This window comes from Erithacus rubecula (genome assembly GCF_903797595.1).
Source record: "Erithacus rubecula genome assembly, chromosome: 24".
Taxonomy (NCBI): domain Eukaryota; kingdom Metazoa; phylum Chordata; class Aves; order Passeriformes; family Muscicapidae; genus Erithacus; species Erithacus rubecula.
The window spans coordinates 1,149,764-1,176,433 of record NC_136676.1 but is presented as its reverse complement, the minus strand read 5'-3'; the positions used below and the strand labels follow the sequence as shown (position 1 = coordinate 1,176,433).

Sequence of the window (26,670 nt, the reverse complement as noted above, 5' to 3'; positions counted from 1 at the left end):
TGCCTCGCCGGAGCTCTGCGGGGTGCGGGGTGAAGCCGCAGCTCGGGCGGGCTCAGTCCCGCACTGCCCCGGTGTCCCCCCGGATTTGGGGCCGGGGCTTTCGGGGAGCCGCGAATGAATCAAGGCGCGTGTCAGGCCGGTATCTGGAACTAACCCGAAACACTCGCTGCGCTCTGACCTCCCGCCCCCGCGGCTCGGGGAGAATGCCAGCCCCAGAGCTGCGGAACGGAGCGGGGACTGGGGGCACTGGGGGGACTGGGGGGACTGGGGGGACTGGGGGGGACTGGGGGGACTGAGGGGATTGGGGGCACTCGGAGGGACTGGGGGCCCTGGGTGCACTGGGGGCCCTGGGGGCACTGGGGGCACTGGGGGCACTCGGAGGGACTGGGGGCACTGGGGGCACTGGGGGGACTAGGGGACCGGGGGGACTGGGGGACTGAAGCGATTGGGGGGTACAGAGGGGCTGGGGGGACTGGGGGCATTGGGGGCACTGGGGGGACTGAGGGGACTAGGGGCAGTCGGAGGGACTAGGGGCACTGGGGGCACTCGGAGGGACTGGGGGCACTGGGGAGACTGGGGGGACTGGTGGACTGGGGCATTGGAGGGACTGGGGGCACTGAGGGGCTGAGGAGATTGAGTGCACTGGGAGGGACTGGGGGCACTGGGAAGACTGGGGGCGCTGGGGGGACTGGGAGCAGTAGGGGCACTGGGGGCACTGGGGGGCTGGGAGGGACCCAAGGATATTCTGGGGACAGCAGGGCTGGAGCTGCCCAGGGAAGGGGAAGGAAACGGCAGCAAAAAACCAGCGGAGCCCCAAAGAGCCCCCAGAGAGTCCCCCTGGGATCCCCAGAGAGCTGCACCACATCCCTGTGCAAAACAGCAATTATTTTATTCCTAAATAAATTAGGAATATTAATTACTCTTCCTAAATACACCCCGATATTAGTACCAAATAAATTCAAAGATGTTCCACAACACCAAACCCCGGAGCACAGTGAACAAAAACCCCAAAATAAAAACCCCAAAAACTCCTGGCAGGAGGGGGAGACCCCCAAAGAGGAAGGGAAGGGAAGGGAAGGGAAGGGAAGGGAAGGGAAGGGAAGGGAAGGGAAGGGAAGGGAAGGGAAGGGAAGGGAAGGGAAGGGAAGGAAGGGAAGGGAAGGGAAGGGAAGGAATTCCTTTGTTTTCTGAGTTACAAGGGGCCTGTGATGGAGCAAGAGAAGCCAAGAAAACCTTTCCTGCAACTCGTGCCTGCTATTTTTCTTTCCTTGCTTCCATCACTCCTGCACACGGATTTTGGGGATCCCCACCGCTCTCTAAGAGCAGATCCCCGCTATCCTCAGCATCACTCCCTCACTTCTGACCCGTTCCCACTCTGTTTTTAGGGAGCTGCCGGTTTTGGGAATCCCCATCCCCGCCCAGGAGCAGCTCCTCTCTATCACCAGCATCACTCCTGCACTGCTGAGCCGCTCCCACCCCAATGCTGGATTTTAGGAATCCCCATCCGTCTCCAGGAGCAGCTCCCCGCTATCCTCAGCATGGCTCCCGCACTGCTGACTCATTCCCATTCGGTTTTTAGGGAGCTGCCGGTTTTTAGGGAATCCCATCCCCGTCCAGGAGCAGCTCCCTGCTGTCCTGGGCATCCCTCCTGCACTGCTGACCAACTCTCACCCCAGTGCTGGATTTTGGGGCTCTAAATCCCAAACCAGGAGCGAATCCCCGCTATCCTCGGCATGGCTCCCGCACTGCTGAACCGCTGCCAGTTTTTGGGGATCCCCTTCCCTCTCCAGGAGCAGATCCCCTCTATCACCAGCATCACTTCTGCACTGCTGACCAACTCCCACCCAGTTTTTAGGGAGCTGCTGGTTTTTAGGGATCCCCATCACTCCCCAGGAGCAGCTTCCCGCTATCCTGGGCATTACTCCCGCACTGCTGAGCCGCTCCCGGATTTTGGGGATCCCCATCCCCGCTCTCCCGGGCATCGCTGCCCTGCTCAGAGCGGTGCCAGGGGCGGCTCCTGTCCCGTGCGCCAGGCGGGAGCGGGGCAGGAGCAGCCCCGGCGGGGTGCCCGGACCCGGGCTCGGCTTTTGGGGCTCGGGAACGCCCCACGTGGCTCCTGACTCGGGCTCGGGGCTCAGCTGGACTCTCGGATGGTTCATTGAGAGCTGACAGCCTGCAGCCGGACCCCTTTGGGACCTTGCTGGGATGGGCAGCGACCCTAACATTGCCAAGCCCCTCCTCAACACTCACAGCACGCTCAGTTCCATCCCCAGCACTCCCAGGACTGTCGCCAGCACTCCCAGTCCTGTTCCCAGCACTTCCAGTTCTGTCACCAGCACTCTCAGCACTCCCAGTCATGTCCACAGCACTCCCAGTCCTGTCCCCAGCTCTGTCCCCAGCAGTCCCAGCCCTCCCCAGCGGTCCCGGGTGTTTCCCCTCTGCAGGAAGGGGCTGCAGCACCACACAATGCTCCTCTCGCTCCTCTCTGCACCACTTCTCCTCCTCCCTCCCCACAGGCAGCCCCCAAAGATTTCTTGCTTCTCTCTTCTCGTTCATTCTTTTTTGCTTTCTTTTCTTTTCTTCTTCTAATTTTTTTTTTTTAAACGAAAAATGTTATTTTGTGCCTCCTGAGCCTTCGACGGCTGGGCTCGGCGTCTGTATCAGCTGGAGGAGCTTATGAGCTTCGTCTCCTCGGATTTAGACTGAAATTTTGATTTTCTGCCGCGCTCAGATAATGTGGAAATCCTGTTCCCCGATATTTGCTGTTTATCAGCGCGGCGCAGCGCGGTTCTGGGGGGAAGGGACCCTCCCCCTCGGCGGGGCCCCCTCGCCCCCCGGCCCCGCCGCTAATGGAGTTTCACTCCGGAGCGAACCCGCCACAAAAGCCTCATTACGGTGAGCAGGGGGAGAGGAACTCCCCGGCCGAGAGGGTCTGCGGGGCTGGGAGGGGCTCTGAGCCTGGAACTGCGGGGCTGGAGATGCCCACGGGGAGCCTGGCATTGGGGAGGGGTCTGTGCCCACGAGAGGGGTGGAAAGGAAAGGGTCTGTGCCCATGGAAAGGGTCTGTGCCCTCGGGACGAGTCCCTGCCCTCTGAATGGATCCGTGCCCTTGGGAGAGATCCCTGCCCAAAAAAGGGATCAGTGCCCACGAGAGGGGTGGAAAGGAAAGGGTCAATGCCCATGGAAAGGGTCTGTGATTGTGGGAGGGGTCCATGCCCATGGAAAGGGTCTGTGATCATGGAAAGGGTCCATGCCCATGGAAAGGGTCCCTGATCATGGAAAGGGTCCATGCCCATGGAAAGGGTCTGTGATCATGGAAAGGGTCCGTGCCCATGAAAAGGGTCCGTGCCCACGGAAAGGGTCTGTGCCCATGGAAAGGGTCCCTGATCATGGAAAGGGTCCCTGATCATGGAAAGGGTCCGTGCCCATGGAAAGGGTCTGTGCCCATGGAAATGGATCCCTGCTCACAAGACGGGTCCGTGCCCAAATGAGGTCCCTGCCCACGGAAAAGGTCTGTGCCCACTGGAGGGGTCCGTGCCCTCAGGAGGAGTTGGAATGATGTGAGCTCCAAATTCCTTTCCCCCAAAACCCTTCCAGGACTTTCCAGTCCCTGTCCCCACCCCTGAGCGTGGCTCTGTCCCGTGTCCCGCAGGGACATCTGAGCCACCTCCTGAGCCCCAAGCCGGGCTTGCTCACTCGAGGGCCCTGCAGCTTTCCAGAGCTGGGCTGGGAACCCTCCTGCATCCCCACAGCTCCTCACCCGCCTGTCCCTGTGTCCCCCACCACGGTCTGTGACACCTCCTTGTCCCCTCCACGTGCTCCTTGTGTTTGGGATCCCAACCCCATTCTCTGTTCCCACACCTCTTTCCCAAACCCTGCGCCCCGCAATGTGGCAGAGCTCTCTCAAACTCAGCCCTGCCTGCACTTGACAAAGGAGTGGGGGACATTCCCAGCGCGACACGAGCCCGGCAAAGCGAAATTAAACAATCCTAAAGAAAATTCCGGGGCTCAGCAGCGGGGGAGCAGCTCCGAGGAACCGCTTAAGTGGCCAGCGATGGATAAAGCCCGGCTGGTAATGAGGCCGCCTCCCTCTCCTGAAAGGGCTGGTGATTGTCGCATAATGGCTCTCGGTGTCCCCCGCAGCCCCTCGCGGGGACAGCTGGCATCTCCCTGCGCTCGCAGCCATGTCCTGGCCGCGCCACCGCGCCGGGATCGCTCTGCAGCCGGAGCACCGCGGGCGGCACCGGGGGAACGCAGCGTGCGGGAAGGAGGGCAGGAAAAACGGGGAAAAGAGGGGAAAAAAGGGGAAAAAAAAGAGGAGTGGGAAAGGAGACGGGAAGCGCGATAAAGCTCAGCTCTGTGCTCGGCTCTTCTGCGCTGCTCCTCTGGTTTAAAGTGACTCCGCTTCTTATGGAAACGGAGAGGCGGTATTAGAAGAAAAAAAAAAAAAAAAAGCCACCAAGACACAGAGAGCTTCCTTATCTCATGGAGACAGTTGTCAGGAATCACTTTGACTGAGTCGTTTTGTCTCCATGCTTTTTTTCGCTGTCAAGCAGGCCTCAGGACATGGATCAAAGGAGAGGCGCCGAGCGCTCGCTGAAACTTCTGATCCCTTCTCGGAACAGACGCGCGAGTGGCAGACAGCTCCTCTGCCATCAAATGGGGGAGAGGGAGAGAGAGCGGAGAGGAAGAGGAGAGTGACAGACGGAGGAGAGATGAGGAGAGGAGAGGAGGGGACCGTGAGAGGAGAGGAGCGGAGGAGGGAGTATGAGAGAGAAGGGTAGTGAGCAGAAGAGGGAGAGGAGAGGAGAGGAGGGACGAGGAGAGGGAGGAGAGGAGAGGACAGAGGAGATGAGAGAGGGGAGGAGAGGAGAGGAGAGGAGAGGAGAGGAGAGGAGAGGAGAGGAGAGGAGAGGAGAGGAGAGGAGAGGAGAGGAGAGCGAGAGCGGAACGGAGAGAGGAGAGGCGAGGAGAGGAGAGGAGAGGAGACGGAGAGGAGGAGGAGAGGAGAGGAAGGATGAGGAGGAGGAGGAGGAGAGGACGAGGAGAGGAGAGGAGAGGAGAGGAGAGAGCGGAGAGGAGGAGGAGAGGAGGAGGAGAGGCGATGGAGAGGAAGAGGAGAGGGAGAGGAGAGGAGAGGCTCTCGGTGCCGCTTCGGAGCTCGGGGAAGGCTGGGCAACGTCCCCTCAGTGTCCCCATCAGCACAGTCCCCTCTCTGTGTCCCCATAGCAGTGTCATCTGAGTCCCCACGGGAATGTCCCCTCTCTGTGTCCCCATTGCAGCGTCCTCTCAGTGTCCCCATCAGCACAGTCCCCCCTGTGTCCCCACGGCAGTGTCCCCTCAGTGTCCCCATTGGCAGTGTCCCCTCTGTGTCCCCATGGGCAGTGTCACCTCTGTGTCCCCACGGCAGTGTCCCCTCAGTATCCCCATCAGCACAGTCCCCTCTGTGTCCTCTCTCTGTCCCCATGCAGTGTCCCCTCAGTGTCCCCACGGCAGTGTCCCCTCTTTGTTCCCATGGGCAGTGTCCCCTCTCTGACCCCTCTCTGTTCCCACGGCAGTGTCCCCTCTCCGTGTCCCCACGGCACTGTCCCTTCAGTGTCCCCACGGCAGTGTCCCCTCTCTGTCCCCATGGCAGTGTCCCCTCAGTGTCCCCACGGCAGTGTCCCCTCTCCGTGTCCCCACGGCATTGTCCCCTCTCTGTCCCCACGGCATTGTCCCCTCTCAGTGTCCCCACGGCATTGTCCCCTCTCTGTCCCCACGGCACTGTCCCCTCCGTGTCCCTCCGAGGGTCAGCTGGGGCGGGGGTGGCTCCGGAGGGACAGGGGAGCCCCAGGGCTGGTGGGGGCTGTGACATCCCAGGGGGACAGCCCGGTGTCACCTCAGCAATGGCCTGGGGGGTGAATTCCGACCCCAAACTCTTCGGTTTGGGCTCCTTCCCCTCAGTCCTGCAAACCACCGCTTGTGACTCCTCAGAACAGCCCCTCCACCTCTATTCCCTCTTTCTCCTCAATCCGCAAATCACTGATTTTCCTGGCGACTCCTCACAACAACCCCTCTGCCTCTGCATTCCCTCTTTCCCTTCAACCCCACCGCCAGAGCAATTTCCCAAATTCCCCAAGATTTCCCAAAACAGACCCTCCACACCTGCATTCCCTCTTTCTCCCTAACCCCACAGCCAGAGCAATTTCCCAAATTCCCGGTGACTTCCCCAGACAACTTCTCCATCTCTGCATCCCCTTTTCCCCAACTCCAGAGCCAGGATAATTTCCCAAATTCCCAGTGATTTCCCCAAACAACTCCTCCATGCCTACAATCCTATTTCCCAACCCCACCTCCAGCCCCCGCGATTTCCCTGGATGTGCCCCGGGCTCCCATTCCCTGAAATCAGATCCCCCTCATCTCCAAACTGGATGGGTTTAGGGGCGGCGAGCTGGGACCCCCCCCGCACCTTTGATCGCGGCTCTGCTCCCTCCCAGAGCCCTCGGGATTTGTGATCTCCGGCCCCCGCCGTAAATTGATCCTGTCTGAGGAGGCAGCGGCGGATTTTGGGCAGCAGAGACCCCGCAGCACCCAGAGATTTCCCTGCAGCACCCAGAGATTTCCCCCAGAGCACCCAAAAATTTCCCCGCAGCACCTAGAGATTTCTCCCAGCACCCAGAGATTTCCCCCATTCCCTGGCATCCCAAACTGTCCCAGCAATGTTCCTGCTCCTGGCCTGGCACCCCAAATATCCGAGCACACACTGCAGAGCCATTCCCTGGCACCCCAAACTGTGTAAGCGCACATCCTTTTGGGATTTTTCTCATCCCTTAAACCTCTCCTGAGGCTTTAGGGCCACAAAGCTCTCCTGAGCAGCTCCAGGGGTGGATTCAGCCCCCGACATCCTCCCTGCGCTGCAGCCTCTCCAAGGGTATCCCAGTCGGGATGGGAGGAACGGGAGGAAATGAGATTTTCCCTTTTCCTTAGTGCACATGGATGGCGAAGCAAAGAGAAAATCAACCCCGCCGAGTTCTGACCGCTCCCGGAGCACACGGAGGGAGGGCACTCGCGGTCCCCTCATCTTCCCCGAGAGGAGATTCCCGAGCTGGAATCTCGCCAGGAGAGCCCCGAGCCCAACGCAGCTCTGCCCCAGCGATCTGACCCCACGAGCCCTTCTAGGAGCAAACAGCTCGGGCCAGCTGCATCCCCATCCCGCTGCTGTGGGTTTTTCCTGCCCGGGATGGCTCTCCCCAGGCGGGGCACAGCTGGAACACAGCTGGATTTAACAGGAATGCGCGCCCCGGCAATGCGGCGCGTGCCCCCGCCTCCGAATCCAAATTATTTATTCCTTTGATTGCATTCCTCGCTGTTAAGCCTCCCCTCTATCTCGCTCCCCCCTCATTCCGGGGCTGCCTCTCCCCCCATCCCGGTGCCTGGGATATGGTGGCCGGGAATGCCGGACTGCGGCGTTAATTGCTAATTGCTCATTTTCCCTGCGAGCTCCCGCAGTCATCAGCGCTTGAATCCTCCCCGGCCAAGCCTCGCTTCCCTCCCCGGAGCCGGGACCCCGAGCAGAGCTGGTAAAATCCCCCCCGGATTGCGGCAGGAATTCAGGAATTCCTGTTCCACCCTGCTCTGGGTGGGGACGGAGATTTGAAGATTTTGGGGACAGATTTCCGATTTTCAAAATCGACACCTTGAGCCTTATCAGACACTCTCACACCTCCCCGCGCTTCTCCTTCCTCTCATCGCCCCTGTTTTTCTCCTCAGTTTTCCCCCATATTTCTTCTCCTATTTCTCCCTTATTCCTCCCCACTTTGCGTCCTGCTGCTCCCTGATTTTGCAGTGAGCAAATCCCGAGCCCACCTATCCCAAAATTCCCATGGGATTGCAGCTCGAGCTCCCAAACCCTTCCGTGCTCCAAAAATTTCCCCATCTCAGTAACACACGCAGGAATCAACGCCCGGAGTGGGAATTGCACAGGGATGAAGCCAGAATTTGGGTTTAGGAAATCAAATCCTGCCTTTTTGGTTCCCGATCGGTTTCCAGCGGGATCAACCCAATCAACCTCACAGAATGGAGAGTGGAGAGGCCCCTGGGATATGAATTCCCCCCTTCCCACCCTCGGAACCAGGCGAATAAGGAGGGATCTGTTTTCACACGGGAAGAATGTTCCCTTCTCCCCTTTTCCCCTTGCCGGCAGCAGAGGCGTCAAACTGACAAGAGCAGATGGGCTTTGTTTGGTGAAATATATCCCCCAAAATACCAGAAACTTGAGCGGAAAACCGCGCGGCTTTCCTGGGATGTGCAGGTTAAAAGTTTAGGGAGACGAAGCCGAGGCGGAGCCGCTTTTCCCAGCGGAGCCCGGAGCTGTTGTGTCCCTTTCCCAAACCCTGGCGAGGAAAGGACGCGGATTTTGGGGGAATCCGCAAATTCCTGAGGTTGAGGAGGGGAAGGAACGCGGGGTCAGGGTATCCTGGAGAAATCAGGATGTTCTGGAGATGCTCAGGATCCTCTGGGATGGCTGGAGGGGGAAGGAGAGAGGGGAAGGGAAGCCCCCGGTGTGGGGCGGTGTTAAAGGATGAGGGACGAGCGCGTCCCTACACCCGGATAAGCCGGGAAATGAATCCTGATCCGGCCAAAAGCGAGGCTGGAAAATTCGAGCGAGAGAAGGGTCTCCTTTCAGGGAAACGGGGAATCCTTAATGCTTCCTCCCTCAGCAACTGTAATGCCGGGATGTTCCCAATCTGCTTTGAGGGATGGAAAGATTAAGAATAATAAAAAAATTGCAATAAAATATGTGTGAACGAGGGGGTAATTGTGGACAAATGCAGCATTCAAATTCATTTTTCAGCTCTTTTACACACCATTTCAATCTTATTTTCTGCTTGTTAATGAGATCTTGTTGGTTGGGGTGGGCACGGCTGCCCAGTATCGCTCGGGTAATTGCACATAATTTTCTCTCTCCCAGTGATTTGCATCAGATTTTTTTTTTTTTTTCTAATTCTTTGCTATTTAAACCCCCTCCTCCCTTTCCTTCCCCCCCCCCCATCCAAATCTCATCCTCTCCTCCCCTTCTTTCTTCCCCTCCCCTTTCTCCTGGCCCAGCAAGGCTCATTTTGAATGCTTATTACAGGCACAGTGTCTCCGACAAAAAAAGAAAAAAAAAAAAAAAAAAAAAAAAAAAGGCACCAGACGGAGAAAGGGATTGGTGGCACTGAGGGAAGAGAGACAGCGTGGCCTCTCTGGAGCCAGGAGAGATCCCTGGAAATCAGGGAAAGAATTCCCAGAGAGACCTGTGGAAATGAGAGAAGGAATTTCCAGAACTAGGATAGATCCCTGGAAATCAGGGAAGGAATTCCCAGAACTAGGAGGGATCCCTGGAAATGAGGAAAGGAATTCCCAGAACTAGGAGGGAATCCCTGGAAATCAGGGAAGGAATTCCCAGAACTAGGATAGATCCCTGGAAATCAGGGAAAGAATTCCCAGAGAGACCTGTGGAAATCAGGGAAGGAATTCCCAGAGCCAGGAGAGATCTGTGGAAATGAGGAAAGGAATTCCCAGAATTAGGAGGGAATCCCTGGAAATCAGGGAAGGAATTCCCAGAGATAGGAGAGATCCATGGAAATCAGAGAAGGAATTCCCAGAGACAGGAGAGATCCCTGGAAATCAGGGAAGGAATTCCCAGAACTAGGAAGGATCCCTGGAAATCAGGAAAGGAATTCCCAGAGCCAGGAAGGATCCAAAACCCCGTGGCAAACCTGCCCTTGGGAATGCCACTCCAAGCTCCAGGCACTGGGAATGAATTCACTCAGGGAATAAATAAAGTAAAATAAAGCCAGGGAAAGCCCTGAGAAAATTAAAGCAACAACTCTGGGGAGGTGAACAAGTTTCTCTTGGCTCTTTGTGTTTCTGGAATTGTCTTAATCCCTGGAGATCCCGTGGGGTTGTTCAGAGATCCTGAGCTCTCAGGAATAACAATTCTGGAAGTGCCCAGAACTGCTGCCTTTTAACAGAGTTTTGAGCCTTTCTCCAGCTCCACCTGCCCCAAACTGTTTTTTTTTTTCGCTCTGGAGCCAAACCAGACCCTGATGCTCTGCAGGGAACAGTGACATGAATTTAAGGCCTGGATGTCAAAGAGCAGCTGGAATTGTAGGAGGTGAAGCAGCACAACAAACCCTGCCAAAAACCCCACAGAGATATTTGAAAAGGCAGAAGAGACCTGGCAGAGGAGGCTGGGGGTGAAAAGCAGCAGAAAATACAGAAAATAATCTGATTTCTTTCTGTTTGAGGGGATCTCCCAGCACCAGCCAGAGTGGCCCCAGTTTAGCTCTGTAATATTCAGCTCAATTCCCAGATTTTCCCTGCACAGCACACACAGCACCTGAGGGGCTGGCAATGCTGATCAGGACAGAACCGGACTTAAAACTGAGTTTAAGGCCAGGCTGGATGGGGTTTGAAGCAGTCTGGCCTAGAGGAAAGGGGTTGGGATCAGCCAAATTCCATGGGATGAGTCTAAGATTTATCAGGATTTTGTTTGTCCCAAACCTTTTGTCCCAAGCTCAGGGAGGGACAATTCAGGCTGGCAGAACCCAATTTCTGCCCCATCCCAATCCCTGCTCCATCCCAATCCCTTCTCCATCCCAAATCCTTCTCCATCCCAATCCCTCCTCCATCCCAATCACTGCCCCATCCCAATCCATTCTCCATCCCAAATCCCTGCTCCAACCCATATTTGGGAACAGGAACACTGCAGTGCCCACCCCAAATTCCCCTTTTTTTTGTTTTTTTTTTTTTTTTTTTTTTTTTTTTTTTTTTTTTTTTTTTTTTTTTTTTTTTTTTTTTTTTTTTTTGTTTTGTTTTGTTTTGTTTTGGTTTGGTTTTTTTTTGTTCCTGGGAATGGGAATGCCACAGTGCCCACCCCAATCCCAGTTTTCTCTTTGGGAATGGTAACTCTGCAGTGCCCACCCCAAATCCCCATTTTCTGTCTGGGAACAGGAGCACAGTTTCTCCTGCTGGATTCCAGCTGTCAGCACAGCCCGTGGGTTCCAGCCTGGACACCCAATCCCAGTGACTGGAGAGGGAGCCAAAGCTGGGAGCTGCCAGCCCTCTCCTTGTCTAAAGAGCCAAGAAATCTCCTGCTGCTGCTGCTGCTGCCAGGGGGGAAATGAGAAACCAGGCCAGAGACAAACCAAACCATCCTCTGCTCCCAGTCTGGTATTCCAACCTCCTGAACTCCCTTTCCCAATTCCTGAACTCCTCTTTCCTTCCTCTTGAAGTCCCTCTTTCCAATCTCCTCAACTCCCCTTTCCTTCCTTCTAAACTCCCCTTTCCCTCCTCCTGAACTCCCAATTTCCAACCTTCTGAATTCCCTTTCCCATCTCCTGAATTCTCTCTTTCCAACGTCCTGAACTCCCAATTTTCCAACCTCCTGGACTCCCTTTCTCCCACCTCTTGAACTCCTCTTTCTCAATTCCTTGACTCCCCTTTGCCACTTCCTGAACTCTCCTTTCCAACCTCCTGAACTCTCCTTTCCTTCCTCCTAAACTCCCCTTTCCCACCTTCTGAACTCCCAATTTCCAACCTCCTGAATTCTCTTTCCCATCTCCTGAACTCCCCTTTCCCAATTCCTGACCTGCCCTTTCCCAATTCCTGAATTCTTTTCAACATCCCGAACTCCCCTTTCCCATCTCCTGAAAGACCCCTTTCCCAATTCTCGAATTCTCTCTTTCCAGTCTCCTAAACTCCCCTTTCCCAATTCCTGAACTCCTCTTTCCTTCCTCCTGAACTCCCCTTTCCTAATTCCTGAATTCCCCCTTTCCCACCTCCTGGATTCCCATTTTCCAGCCTCCTTTCCCACCTCCTGGGCTCCCCTTTCCCCTGCAGAGAGGAGCCCCAGGCAGCCCGAAGGGTGGAACCGTGCTGGGATTTCCCTGGAATTCTGCAGCAGAGCCGGATTGTGCTCAGCACACCGAATAAATCACACAGAGACCTCCCCAAACTCCCCTCAAAGAGGACAAATCCAGGATTCTTCATCCCACTGGGAGCATTTCTCCTCTCCTTCCACTAGGAACAGCAGAGGGCTTGGAAAGGCAGGAATTTCTTAGCAGGGAATGCAAAGCAGTCAGGAAATAACCTGACTGCTCACAAAGCAATGATGAATTTCCACACCATTATCTTGGCCCTCACATGATTAAAAAAAATGGGAATCTCCTCTTGCAGGGGGTGCAAAGCTCTCTTTTCTTCAGGCCAGCCAGATAAAGGATCCTCTCTTTGCCATACAAAGGGTTTATGGGCTCAGGGATATCTGTGCCCAGCCTGAGCCTGGGGGCAGGGAATTCGGGATTGGGATAAGCCCAGGCAAAGCCAGGTCTGCTCCTTTCAAGCAGCCCCTGATCCGGTGGGAACGGCCAGGAGAGGATGAAGGGAAATGGAAATTGCAGCCCAGCCTTCTCTGTGCCTGGGGCTCATCCCAGCATCTCATCCCTGCCTTATTCCCTGGGGAGAAATTGCACTTGGGATCATCTGAGTTAATCCCGGGCCCTGGCCCAGCTAACCCGGGCCTGCCTTTGAATTCCAGGCTGTCTCCTCCGAGCCTGAGCCCAGTGCTCTCAGAAATCCCTTGTCAGAAGGAAATCTGCCTATCCTCCCCAAATTTCCCTCTTTGGAGCAATATCCAGCTCCAATGCAGGCACATTGCAGTATTTTCCCATCCAGCCCCATCCCAGTCAATATTTCAATATCTTCCCATTCAGCCCTGCACCACTCACATTTCAGTATTTTCCTATTCAGACCCATCCCACTCACATTTCAATATTTTCCCATCCAGGTTCATTCTAGTCACATTTCAATATTTACCATTCATCTCTGTTTCAGTCACATTTCAGTATTTTCCTATCCAGACCCATCCCAGCCATATTTCAATATTTTCCCACCCAGCTCCATCCCAGACATATTTCAGTATTTTCCCATCCCAGTCAATACTTAAATATTTTCCCATCTAACCAATCACATTTCATTATTTACCATTCATCTTTGTGCCACTCACATTTCAGTATTTTCCCATCCAGACCCATCCCAGTCACATTTTAACCTTTTCCCATTTAGTCTCATCCCAGTCATATTTTAACCTTTTCCCATTCAAAACCAAAAGTGGGGGGTTTGCACCATTCCAGAGAAGCTGCAAAAATTCCCTTTTTCCACTGACACTCCATGTTTGTTTTCACACTCCAGAGATCCCAAACTGCAGGATCTGAGCACCTGGTCCCCAGGTGTCCCTGTTTGCTGGACTCCTCCCCAAAGCTCTGCAGCTTTTCCATTTCAGGTGCCCCCACATTTCTCCTCCTAGTTCCAAATTATTTTGGTTTCCCATCCTAAATGAAGGGATTCTTCTGAAACAACCACTGCCCTTCACACAACTTGGTGACTGAGAATGGAAAAAATGGGATTTGGACAAGTCCTGGCTGCTCATTTTTAGTTCCACCTGGAGCAAAGGTGAGCTTGGAGACTCCTTTTGTCCTGCAGAGCTCACCTCGAGCAGAGCATCAGCAGGACTGGCTGCACCAGCTGCCCAAACTCAAACCCCAAATCTCCATCTCTGGGCTCAGACCTGCGGTCAAGACAGACCTGGACAAGCTCTGGGTCATGCCTAAATCAGCCAGCCAGGGTTGACTGTGGAGTCAGAGATGTGTGGAGTCAGGTGTGGAGTCAGCCAGGTGTGCTGTCCTTGGGGTCAAACCCAGAACCACTGAGTGACCTGGAATGATTTTGGGAGTCAGTCAGGGGTGGAGTCACTCAGGTGTGGAATCAGCCAGGTGTGGAGTCACTCAGGTATGCTGTCCTTGGGATCACACTCAGCACCACAGGGTGCTCTGGAATGGTTTTGGGAGTCAGCCAGGTGTGGAATCACTCAGGTGTGGAGTCAGCCAGGTGTGGAGTCAGTCAGGTGTGCTGTCCCTGGGATCACACCCAGCATCACAGGGTGACATGGAATGTTTTTGGGAGTCACTCAGGTGTGGATTCAGCCAGGTGTGAAGTCAGTCAAGTGTGCTGTCCCTGGGATCACACCCAGCATCTGAGGATGCTCTGGAATGGTTTTGGGAGTCAATCAGGTGTGGAGTCACTCAGGTGTGCTGTCCCTGGGATCACACCCAGCATCTGAGGATGCTCTGGAATAGTTTTGGGAGTCACTCAGGTGTGGAGTCACTCAGGTGTGCTGTCCCTGGGATCACACCCAGCACTGCAGGATGCTCTGGAACGTTTTTTGGGAGCTGCTCCAGCTGTTGGCGACCCCTCACCCCAACCCAGCTGCGTGAATCACCGGCGCTGATCTCAGACAGAGCCGCTCATTAACAAACGAGCTAATTCCTCTCAAGCACAACCACAACCACCCCCCGCCGCCAGCAGCGCTCGGGTGCCGGCTCCCCGCGTGTCCCCGGGTTGTCCCCGAGCTGTCCCCGAGCTGTCCCCGCGTGTCCCCTCGCTGTCCCCGCATTGTCCCCGCGCTGTCCCCGCTCGCGGTGCCGTACCTGCGGGGAGAGGCCGTTGCTGACGGGGTTCATGTGGTTGGCGGGGGCCGCGGCGTTCATGAAGCTCTCGGAGTAGCTGGAGAAGCTGTGCCGGGCGCCGTAGGCAGAGCCCGAGTCGGCGGCGGCGGCCAGCCCGCCCTGGTGCATGGTGGAGGGCGGCAGCGGCTGCGGCCGGTGCACGGTGCTGCCGCCGTCTGCGGGGACACACGGGCTGGGGTCACCCCGGGGAGCCCCGGGAACCGGCAGGGAACAACCCGGGAACAACCCGGGAACAATCCGGGAACCAGCAGGGAACCCCCTGGAATCCCCATGGAAACCCCATGGAAACCCCCAGGGAACCACCACGGGAAAACCCAGGAAACCCCATGGAAATCCCATGGAAAACACCAGGAAATCCCCAGGGAACCACCAGGGAAAAATTAGGGAACAACCAGGGAACCCCATGGAAATGCCCAGGGAAAACCCCAGGGAACCACCAGTGAACCACCAGGGAACCCCATGGAACCACCAGGGAACAACCAGGGAAATCCATGGAAACCCCATGGAAACCTCATGGAAATTCCATGGAAATCCCAGGGAACAACCAGGGTTCCATTTTCCATGGAAAACACCAGGAAATCCCCAAGGAAGCACTAGGAAAACCCTGGGAAAACCCAGGAAACCCCATGGAAATCCTATGGAGATCCCATGGAAACCCCATGGAAAACCCCATGGAAACCCCATGGAGACCCCATGGAAAACCCCATGGAAAACCCCATGGAAACCCCTGGGAAACCCATGGAAACCCCATGGAAATCCTAGGGAAATACACAGGAAATCCCCAAGAAAATCCAAAAAATCCCAGGAAAACCCAGGAAATCCCATGGATACCCCTGGAAAAACCCAGGAAACCCCATGAAGTCCCCAGGAAAACCCAGAAAACTCCTGGGAAAATCCAGAAAATCCATATTTCCCCAGGAAACCCCATGGAACCCCAGGAATGCAAATTCCTTGATCACGGCCAAAGGCAGCTGGAATTAAATATTCCTTCCATTGGATTATTCCCATTACTGAACCCCAGAATGGAGATTTCCTCTGGTGAGGGTCACCCACACCAGCCCCAGTTCCCTGGGATGTGCCCCTTGTCCAGAATCCAGCCTTGGGGCACAGGCACAGAGCAGAGGGATGTGGGACAGAGCAGAAAACAGAGGAATTTTCATGGAAAACTCTGATTTTCCCAACTAAAGGAAAACCACATGAGACTCCCAACTGTCCATCCATGGGCAGGATGTGACACAGCAGAGCAGCCAGTGAGAGAATCAGGGCATGGCTTGGGAGGCACATCCAGGGCCATCCCAAAATACTCCAGCGTGGCCCAGTGGGAGAATTATGGGATGGATTGGGAGAGACATCCAGGGCTAGCCTGCGATGCTCCAACATGGACCAGTGAGAAGAATCAAGGGATGGAATGGGGGCAAACCCAAGGCCAGCCCAAAATATTCCAGCACATCCCAGTGAGAGAATCAAGGGATGGTTTGGAGGGAATACAAGGGCAGCCCAAAATATTCCAGCACATCTCAGTGAGAGAATCCCAGGATGATTTTGGGGGGAAATCCAAGCCCAGCCCAGGATGCTCCAGCATGGCTCGGTGAGGGAATCAAGGGATGGTTTGGGAGGGAATACAAGACCAGCTCAGGATGCTCCAGCATGGCCCAGTGAGAGAATCACAGGATGGTTTGGGAGAGAAATCAAAGTCCTGCAAGCCTGGGATGCTCCAACATGGCCAAGTGAGATAATCATGGGCTGGTTTGGGAGGGAAATCCAAGCCCTGCACGCCCAGGATGCTCCAACACCTCCCAGTGAGAGAATCGCAGGATGGTTTGGAGGGAGCCCGAGCCCAGCCCAGGATGCTCCAGCAGTGCCCAGTGAGTCACAGGGTGATTTGGGAGGAACCCGAGCCCAGCCCAGCCCCACCCATCCCATTATCCCATCCCATCCCATTATCCCATCCCATCCCATTGATCCCATCCCATCCCATTGATCCCATCCCGCCCCGCCCAGGGCAGCAGGCTCACCTTGGGAGAGGGTGGTGCTGGGGTAGGAGGAGTCTGGCAGCTGGTAGGGGGGCAGGGCCGGCATGCCCGCGGGGGGGGAAGCCCCCCGGCAGCAGGTGGTTGAACGCTGCCAGCTGGTTGGCACCTGCCTGCTTGCGCCAGCGCGCCCGCCGGTTACTGAACCACACCTGGGGACAGAGAGCACCTGCGTGAGGATGGCACACCTGGGGCAGAGAACACCCCACGGTGACACCTGAGCAGGGACTGCCACACCTGGGGGACAGAGAACACCTGCGTGAGGATGGCACACCTGGGGCAGAGAACACCCCACGGTGACACCTGAGCAATGACTGCCACACCTGGGGGACAGAGAACACCCCACGGTGACACCTGAGCAATGACTGCCACACCTGGGGGACAAAGAACACCCCACGGTGACACCTGAGCAGGGACTGTCACACCTGGGGGACAGAGGACACCTGCGTGAGGATGGCACACCTGGGGCAGAGAGCACCCAGGGGTGACACCTGAGCAATGACTGCCACACCTGGGGCAGAGAACACCCCATGGTGACACCTGAGTGATGACTGCCACACCTGGGGGGATAGTGAACACCCCATTGTGACACCTGAGTGATGCCTGGCACACCTGGTGACAGAGAACACCTTGGAGTGACACCTGAGTGAGGACTGGCACACCTGGGGACAGAGAACACCTGAGTGAGGATGGCACACCTGGGGGACAGAGAACACGGGGTTTGTGTGTCCCGAGAGAATCAATCCCAGATTTGGGGGTTTGTGTGCCCGTGTGTTTAATCTCATTTTTAGGGGGCTGCCCACTTGTTTTATTGGGAAATTTCCCTTTTACAGACTAAAAAGGGCCACACACGTTTTTTTTTGCAGAGGGGAAATCTCTTTCGTGGGGCTGCCCATGGGTTTTATAGGGGAAATTTCCCTTTACAGGGTAAAAAGTGTCACCCACATGGGTTTTTTTTTTTTTGGGGGGGGTGGAAATTTCCTTTCTGGGGCTGCCCACAGGTTTTATAGGGGAAACTTCCCTTTTACAAGATAAAATTATGGTTTTTGGGGGAAAATCTCCTTTCTGGAGGGCTGCCTACGTGTTTTATTGGGAAATTTGCCTTTTACAGGGTAAAAAGTGTCACCCACATGTTTTTTGGGGGGATCTCCTTTCTGGGGCTGCCCATGGGTTTTATCGGGGGAATTCTCCCTCAGCCCTGGCTCTGTTTAGGGTTCACAAGGATAAACTTTCAAGCCAGATGAGAAAGCAGCTGCTGGGCTTGGGGAGGCCTCAGGAGCTGCAAAACACGATTGAATTTCACAGCAGGGAGAAAAATCCGAGCAGAAATCAAGAGTGGGGGAATCCATCCCCCCTCCTCCATCAGGTTCCCAAAGCTGCTCAGCCTCGGATCAGGAGCTGGGATTACAAAGGGTTCCCACACCTGGGTCAGCCCCAAACTCCTTCCCCAAATCCTGCTGAAAAACCCCAAACTCCTTCCTCAAATCCTGCTGAAAAAAACCCCCAAACTCCTTCCCCAAATAGTGCAGAGTCAACCCCAAACTCTCTTCCCAAATCCTACTGGAAAAACCCCAAACTTCTTCCCCAAATCCAGCTGAAAAACTCCCTTCCCCAGACATTGCAGAGTCAACCCCAAATTCCTTCTCCAAATCCCACAGAATGAACTCCAAACTCCCTTCCCCAAATCCTGCTGAAAAATCCACAAACTCCTTCCCCAAATCCTACAGAATGAACCTCAAAATCCCTTCCCAAAATCCTGCTGAAAAAAAACCCAAATTCCCTTTCCCAGTTCCTGCAGAACCAACCCCAAACTCCTGGTCGATTCCCATAGAATCAACCCCAAACTCCTTCCCCAAATCTTGCTGAAAAAAACCCAAACTCCTTCCCCAGATCCTACAGGGTCAACCCCAAACTGCCTTCCCCAAATCCTGCAGAGCCAACTCCAAACTCCTTCCCCAAATCCTGTTGAAAAACCCCCAAACTCTCTTTCCCAAATCCCAGAGAATCAACCCCAAACTCCCTTCTCCAAATCCATCTGAAAAAACCCTGAACTCCCTTCCCCAAATCCCACAGAACCAACCCCAAACTCTCTTCCCCAAATCCAACAGAACCGAACTCATACTCTCTTCCCAAATCCCACAGAAAAAAAACCCCAAACTCCCTTCCCCAAATCCTGCTGAAAAACCCCAAACTCCTGGTTGATTCCCATAGAATCAACCCCAAACTCCTTCCCCAAATCTCACAGAATGAACCCCAAATTCCCTTCCCCAAATCCTGCTGAAAAAACCCCAAACTCCTGTCCAGACACCACAGCACTGTGACCCCACAAACCCCAACCAGGATCCCAATCCCAAACTTGGCACCTTTCCATCGTGTTCCCATAAACAATTCCACATTCCCGGGGTTTCCTCCCTGCAAAAGGGATTTTCACTGGGGGATTCCCTGCTCCCGATCCTGCCTGAGCTTCCCCGGGGTGATCTTGGGGTTCACTGGCTCTGTTCCCAGTATTTTGGGGTTATTTTGGGGTTCCTCTCTCTGTTCCCATTTCTTGGGGTTATTTTGGAGTTTCTCTCTCTGTTCCCATTTCATGGGGTTATTTTGGGGTGTCCCCATTTCCTGGGGTTATTTTGGGGTTCTTTGCTCTGTCCCCCATTTCCTGGGATTATTTTTGGGGTGACCCCAATTCCTGGGGTTATTTTGGGGTTCCTGTCTCTGTTCCTATTTCCCGGGGTTATTTTGGGGTTCTTTGTTCTGTTTCCATTTCCTGGGTTTATTTTGGGATGTTCACCATTTCCTGGGTTTATTTTGGGGTGTTCCCCATTTCCTGGGTTTATTTTGGATTGTTCCCATTTCCTGGGGTGATTTTGGGGCTCCCCCTCTCTGTCCCCATTTCCCGGGTTTATTTTGGGGTTTCTGGCTCTGTCCCCATTTCCTGGGGTTATTTTGGCTCAGACAGGACCCCGCCCCGATTTCTCTCTGTTTTTGGGAATAAGATCAATAATCCCCCACCTCCCCTGGTGCCAGTTGAGGATCTGAGCAGTTTTTGGGGCCCTGGCAGCTCTTGGCACCCAACCCCTCCAGCAGGGTGACAGAAATGGGTCACCCACCCCCCGAGTGCTCCTGGCACCCAAATCCCCCAAATCTGGGACAGAGCCCTGAATGAGCCCCGAGGCTGAGGCACTTTGCAGTTTATCCAACCCTGGAAGGTTCTGGCAGCAGCACAAAGGAATAAAAAAATCACTTAAATAACCTTCTGGTCATTAAAAGAGATATAAAGATATTTTAAAAATCACCTAAATAACATTTTGGTCTTTAAAAGGGATATAAAGATGTTAAAGAAATAACCTAAAACATTTTGGTCTTGAAAAGAGGTATAAAGATCTTAAAGAAATTATTTAAAAAACATTTTGGGCATGAAAAGGGATATAAAGGTATTATATAAATCACCTAAATAATCTTGTGGTCATGCAAAGAGATATAAAGATATTAAATAAATAACCTAAATAAGATTTTGGTCATGCAAAGAGATATAAAGATATTGAAGAAATCACCTAAATAACATTTTGGTCATGTAAAGAGGATTCCCTGTCCCTTTTGGGGTTTTTTTGGTTGTTTTTTGTTTGTTTGTTTTTTGGTTTTTTTGTTTTTGTTTTTGTTTGTTTGTTTGGGGTTTTTTTGTTTTGTTTTGTTTTTTGTTTTTTTGGGGGGAGGGTTTTGTTTGTTTTGTTTTGTTTTGGGGGTTTTGCCCCTTTTTTTGGTGGGGTTTTTTTTTTTTTGCTTTTTTTTTTTTTTTTGTTTTGTTTTGTTTTGTTTTGTTTTGTTTTGTTTGTTTTTTGTCTCACAGATGAACAATTCCAGTTGGAATTGGGGCTCTGGGTCTGCTTTGCTCCTGTCATGTCACTCCTTTCCACATCCACACCTTGAGTATTTCTGATACTTAAAGAGAGAAATAAATTTGGGTTTGTGGAGGAAAAGGAGAGAAATAAACCTCCTTGAAGAGGAAAAGAGAGGAATAAACCTTGTCTTGGCAGAGAAAAAGGAGAGGAATAAACATTTCTCTGCAGAGGAAAAGGAGAGAAATCTTCTCTTTGCAGTGAAAAAGGAGATAAAAAAAACTTCCTTGGAGAGGAAAAGAGAAATCAAACTTTCTCTGCAGAGAAAAAGGAGAGAAGTCTCTTTGCAGAGAAAAAAGAGAGAAAGAAATCTCCTTGAAGAGGAAAACAGAAGAATAAACTTTTCTCTGCAGAGGAGAGGAATCTCCTTGCAGAGGAAAAGGAGAGAAAGAAACTTTTGTGATGAGGAGGAAAAGAGAGGAATAAACCTTCCTGCAGAGGAAAAGGAGATAAAGAAATGTTCTCCTTGCAGAGGAAAAGGAAAGAAACTTCCCTGCAGAGAAAAAGAGAGAAATAAACCTTGTGTTTGCAGGGGAAAAAGAGAGAAATAAAACTTTATTTGTGAGGAAAAGGAGAGAAATAACCTTGTCTTTGCAGAGGAAAAGGATAGTAAGAAATCTTCTTGAAGAGGAAAAGAGAAGAATAAACTTTTCTCTGCAGAGGAAAATGAGAGGAATCTCCTTGCAGAGGAAAATGAGAGAAATATTCTCTTTGCAGAGGAAAAGGAGAGCAATAAACCTTTCTCTGCAGAGGAAAAGGAGAGGAATCTTCTCCTTGCAGAGGAAAAGGAGAGAAGGAAACCTTCTCAAAGAGGAAAAGAAAGGAATAAACCTCCCTGCAGAGGAAGAGAAGATGAAATGTTCTCCTTGTAGCGGAAAAGGAGAGGAATTTTTTTTTTTTTTTTTTTTTTTTTTTTTTTAGAAAAGGAGAAGAATAAACCTTTCTCTGCAGAGGAAAATTAGAAGAATAAACCTTCCTCTGCAGAGGAAAAGGGGCTGGAAGAGCTCCCACTCCAAAAAGAACAAGATCCCGGTGCAGAGAGCAGCACATAAAAATCCAACACCTGAAAAGCAAAACCATCACCAAGATCCGAACCCTGGCACCGAGGGAGGAGGAGAAACAGAACCCCAGGAATGCAAAAGCCACTCCGGCGATTTCTGATTTCCCCGAGGCTGGGAAAGTTTAGTTTTTGGTTTTTTGTTTTTTTTTTTTTTTTCCCCAACCAAGAGCCAGACGCTGCAAATCCAAGAAAGGAAGATGTGGAGTGAGATGTTGTGGGATGGGACAGGAGGACTTGGGGTCTCATTTATGTGATCAGAACACAACTCAGAACAGATTTGTGCCGTTTCACGCCCCGTGTGAGGCGTTCTGGTCTCATTTAAATCACTTTAAATCTGGTGGGGATTAAAATCCACCTGGGTGAGAGCGGCACCTCCCGTCCTGCTTCCCACCCCCCGCGGAATTCCTTTGTTTTACACGGAGATAAAAGGATGCTCGGGATCCTTTACAGCCAGGTAGAGTCACCCTGGGGATGCGGCTTTTTGCTTTTTGTGCAGCGTTTGAGAAGAAAGGCGAGATAAACTCCAAGGGAGAGGATTATCAGCGAGGAAATCCAGTTCCTAATTACGCTCCTCCTGCCACTCCAGGAAAACTGTTGATTTTGGGATTGAATCAAAACCCGTTCGAGTCCTCACACAGCCCGTGCATGGGTTAAACTGAGGATAACCCCCCGATTTTTCACATTTGGGGCGATTTCCACACTCAGCCAGCCGAGATTGAGGCTCTGCTGAGCCAGAGAGAGATGTCGGCGCTGGGTTTTAAATCTGTGTTTTTCAGAATCTCTGCTGCTCAGTGTGCAACTCTGAAATTTCATATCAGGTGTGAGTGAGGTCTGTTCACAGGGGAGTTGGGCAAAACAATTCCTTTCTAGCTAGAGAATCAGGGACAGCTGGAACCCCAAAATCATAAACAACAGTGAGGGGAAGGGAAAGGGAAAGGGAAAGGGAAAGGGAAATGGGAAAGGGAAATGGGAAAGAGAAGGGGAAAGGGAAATGGAAATGGGAAAGGGGAAGGGAAAGGGAAATGGGAAAGAGAAGGGGAAAGGGAGAAAGGAAAGGGAAAGGGAGAAGGGAAAAGGGAAATGGAAAGGGGAAAGGGAAAAGGGAAAGAGAAGGGAAAAGGGGAAAGGGAAATAGGAAAGGGAAGCCAGGGGGCTGAGATTTCATGGCATGAGGCTGTGGTTGGATAATTGACCCCAAAATGTAGATGAACCAAAACTTATAAAAGTGTAAAAACTCATGACCAGGATCCATCCTGGATTGGATTTGGGTGTAGCCCCAGCCAGGCTCCTGCACTGCCCAAGGTGAATCCTTTCAACAAATTCCTATTTCACTCGATTTTATTCCTTGCCCTGTCCAGTCTGTCCCAGGTCAGCCTTTCCAGCCTCACCAGTTGCAGCAGCACGGCCAAATCAACCAGAAATGATAACACGAAACAATCCACCTGCAGCAGGAGAGATTCCCCAGCGTGTAAAGCAGAGCCTGGCTGGAGGCTGCAGCCCCCAGGCTCCGAGCCCTGGCACAAATCCTGCTGGGATTTATCTCCCCGTGCACAGGCAGGGACATTCCACAGCCCAACCGGGTCCATTCTGCCCCTCATCTCCCACCCAGAGGAGAAAAAGCAGCTAATGACGTTCGCAATCCCTCCCCTTCCCCCAGCTCAAAGGTGGCTCGGGACTTTTATGCTCATAAATCATTTTATTGGTGGCTGAAATCCCGAGGCGGGAGCAGCTCGCTGTAAGGCGAGGTGCACTTCAAAGGGAACCTGAAACACTCCCCGGCTGCTCGGGGTTTATCAGCCCCCGAAGATCCCCGAGCCGCGGGATCCTGTTACAGCATGGAGAGGCTGCACAGCCGCCTGCGGAGGGAGAGGGGCAGAGGGGAAATTTGGGAGGTGCTGGAGAGGTTTCTCTGAGGATGGGCTTGCTAAAGGGTCCCCAAATCTTGGGGATCAACCCCAAATTCCCTTCCAGACACTGCAGAGTCAACCCCAAACTCCTTCTCCAAATAGTGTAGAATCAACCCCAAACTCCTTCCCCAAATCCTGCTGAAAAAGCCCAACCTCCCTTCCTAAATACTACAGAACCAACCCCAAACTCCCTACACCAAATCCTGATGAAAAAACCCCCAAACTCCCTTCTCCAAATCCTGCAGGACCAACCCCAAACTCCTGTCCCCAGATCCTGTAGAGCCAACTCAAACTTCTTCCCCAAACAGTGCAGAATCAGCCCCAAACTTCCTTCCCCAAATCCTTCTGAAAAACTCCAACCTCCCTTCCCAAATCCTGCAGAACCAGCCCCAAACTCCTTCCCCAAATCCTGCAGAGCCAACTCCAAACTAGCCTACCTAAATCCTATTTTAAAAACCCTAAACTCCCTTCCCAGACACTGCAGAGCCAACCCCAAACAGTGCAGAATCAACCCCAAAACTGCTTCCCCAAATCCTACTGAAAAAAAACCCCAAATTCCTTCCCCAAACAGTGCAGAATCAGCCCCAAACTCCCTTCCCCAAATCCAGCTGAAAAACTCCAACCTCCCTTCCCAAATCCTACAGAACCAACCCCAAACTCCCTATAAATCCTGCTGAAAAAACCCCAAATTCCCTTACCAGATGCTGAAGAACCAACCCCAAACTCCTTTCCCAAATCCTGCTGAAAATAAACCCCAAACTCCCTTCCCCAAATAGTGCAGAATCAACCCCAAACTCCTTCCCCAAATCCTGCAGAAAAACCCCAAATTCCCTTCCCCAGACACTGGGAATGGGGGCACAGCACAGACTAGGAACAGCACAGCACCCTAAAACTGCTGCTTTTGGGGTTTTCCCCAAAAAATCAGCTTCCAAATCATGTCCTAAGTAGAGAAGTGTGTTCTAAAAACCACTTAGCACTGCAGGGGGAGCAGAGACTGGGATGGAAAAAGCTGGGAAGGAGATTTCTAAGGAGTTCTTCATAGCCTGGTGACACCCAGGGCAGCCACTGTACCACTGCACCCTGCTCCTGAAAATCCTGAATATCCTGAAAATCCCGAAAATCCTGAATATCCTGAATATCCCTCAGGCCTCCCACGGATGGGAGAGGAGCTGGGAAATCTCCCCAGCTCATCCCTGCTGCAGCAGCTGCTGCCAGGATGGGGCTGGAGCGAATTATCCCAGCTCTGGGTCAGCTCCCACAATTTGTCAGACAAGGAGAGGAAAGGAAGGTCAAGAAGAGCCTCCTGTGGGAGGGGAAAAAAAAATCCTGTTGTGCTCCTGCTCAGCCTAATCAGGACTTGATGTGGGAGAAAGATGGATGGGATGGATGGGAAAATAAATGGAAACAGGGCTGGGAAAGGCAAGGGGGCTGCAGCACCTGTTTGTGCTCAGGGAACCAGGTGGGAAAGGCTCTTTTATGGCCCCAGCACACCCAGAACGTTCCACAGGGGTGGCTGAGGGTCCTTCCCAGCTGGAGAAAGGGGATTCTGTGGGGTCAGGGGTTCAGCACACCCCAAACATTCCATAGGATTGTCTGAGGGTCCTTCCCACCTGGATAAAGGGAATTCTGTGGGGTCAGGGGTTCAGCACACCCCAAACTTTCTACAGGGTTTACTGTGGATCCCTCCCAGCTGGAGAAAGGGGATTCTGCAGGGTCAGGGACTCAGCACAGCCCAAATGTTCCACAGGTGTGGCTGAGGATCTTTCCCAGCTGGAGAAAGGGAATTCTGTGGGGTCAGGGGCTCAGCACATCCCAAACTTTCTACAGGGTTTACTGAGGATCCCTCCCAGCTGGAAAAAGGGGATTCTGTGGGGTCAGGGGCTCAGGACATCCAGAATATTCCATGGTGTTTACTGAGGGTCCTTCCCAGCTGGAGAAAGGGGATTCTGTGGGGTCAGGGGTTCAGCACAGCCCAAATGTTCCACAGGTGTGGCTGAGGATCTTTCCCAGCTGGAGAAAGGTGATTCTGTGGGGTCAGGGGCTAAGCACACCCCAAACATTCCATAGGGTCAGCTGAGGGCCTCAGGACACCCCAAAGATTCTGTAGGATTGTCTGAGGGTCCTTCCCAGCTGGAGAAAGGGAATTCTGTGGGGTCAGGGCCTCAGGACACCCAGAATATTCCATGGGTTCAGCTGGAAAAAGGGAATTCTCTGGGGTCAGGACCTCTCCAGCTCCCCTGACCAGAGCAGGGCATTGTCCATCCTGCCAAAATTCTGGAATTCAGGGCATGCAGAGGAGTTCTAGAGAGGAGCTGGGGCTGGGGACACCCCAGGGATGTTCCCTGCTCCATCCCATAAATCCACACAACACTGACACCAGGGACATCACTGAAGATTCCTGACAGAAGAGGGGAAAAAAAAAATCCCAGGAGGACACAGAGATTTGGGGTCTGTGGGGTCTTTTTCCTGCACCCCCTGGTCTGAGCATCTTCCTCTGGTGGGTGATGTGGTGGAGATGAATATTGAATATTCAATATTTAATATTGAACCAGGTTAGTGGAGCAGAACAAATAGCTCCTCACAAATGAGATTATCTGAGGAATTCAGTCTGAATTTCTGCTGGTTCCCAGGGCTGGCAGCTGTTTATAGGATTTCAAGGAACAGGTGAGTGGGTTTTTTTTGGGGGGAAACCACCTGGTTTTGGTCAAATGAGCCCTTGTTAGGAAGAAATATTTAATTGTTTCCTCCATGGCTGCAGTTTCTTTAAACATTTCCTCGGGGGAATGGGGTGGGATGGGATGGAATGGAGGAGAAGGATCAGTAAAACTCTAGCTCTGCCACCTGAGTTAATTTAGGATTGAAATCAGAGTTTCTCAGTGCAGGGAATTTCCTGGGATTGGTACCAAACTCGGTGCTCACCTCCAGGATTCCCAGGAATCCCAAACCTGCTCCTGCCCAGCTGTGACCACCTGAGCCACCCCCAGGAGGTGTTGAGGAGCCAAAAACACACTCTGGGTTTTTTGGGAAGAGATCTTGGCTGATTTTTTAGTGTAAAATTCCAATTCTTAGCTCAATCACAGCACTAGGAACAAATGGAGAATCTCTACCCTGGGGAATATTTAAGGAAAACATTCCCAGTGGAGAAATTCCCAAGTTGAAAATGGATCATTTGGACAGTTTTGTTTTAGTTTCTATTTCTTCCTGCTGGTGAAAGGAGAGAAATAAATGGGTTGC

The 26,670-nt window shown here is 52.8% G+C and overlaps 2 protein-coding genes across 2 annotated transcripts in view; one reads left to right on the top strand and one right to left on the bottom strand.

Moving 5' to 3' along the window:
- IGSF21 (immunoglobin superfamily member 21) overlaps positions 1-2,169 on the top strand; it is a gene marked incomplete at its 3' end in the record, with an annotated part of 38,703 nt that extends 36,534 nt beyond the window's left edge. The window contains 1 exon segment of the mRNA XM_079326393.1: positions 1,874-2,169. Coding sequence (XP_079182519.1) covers positions 1,874-2,169 — 296 coding nt within the window.
- Positions 1-26,670, bottom strand: part of PAX7 (paired box 7) — a gene marked incomplete at its 3' end in the record, with an annotated part of 223,924 nt that overhangs the window by 122,059 nt on the left and 75,195 nt on the right. The window contains 3 exon segments of the mRNA XM_079326384.1: positions 14,508-14,701; positions 16,562-16,637; positions 16,639-16,728. Coding sequence (XP_079182510.1) covers positions 14,508-14,701; positions 16,562-16,637; positions 16,639-16,728 — 360 coding nt within the window.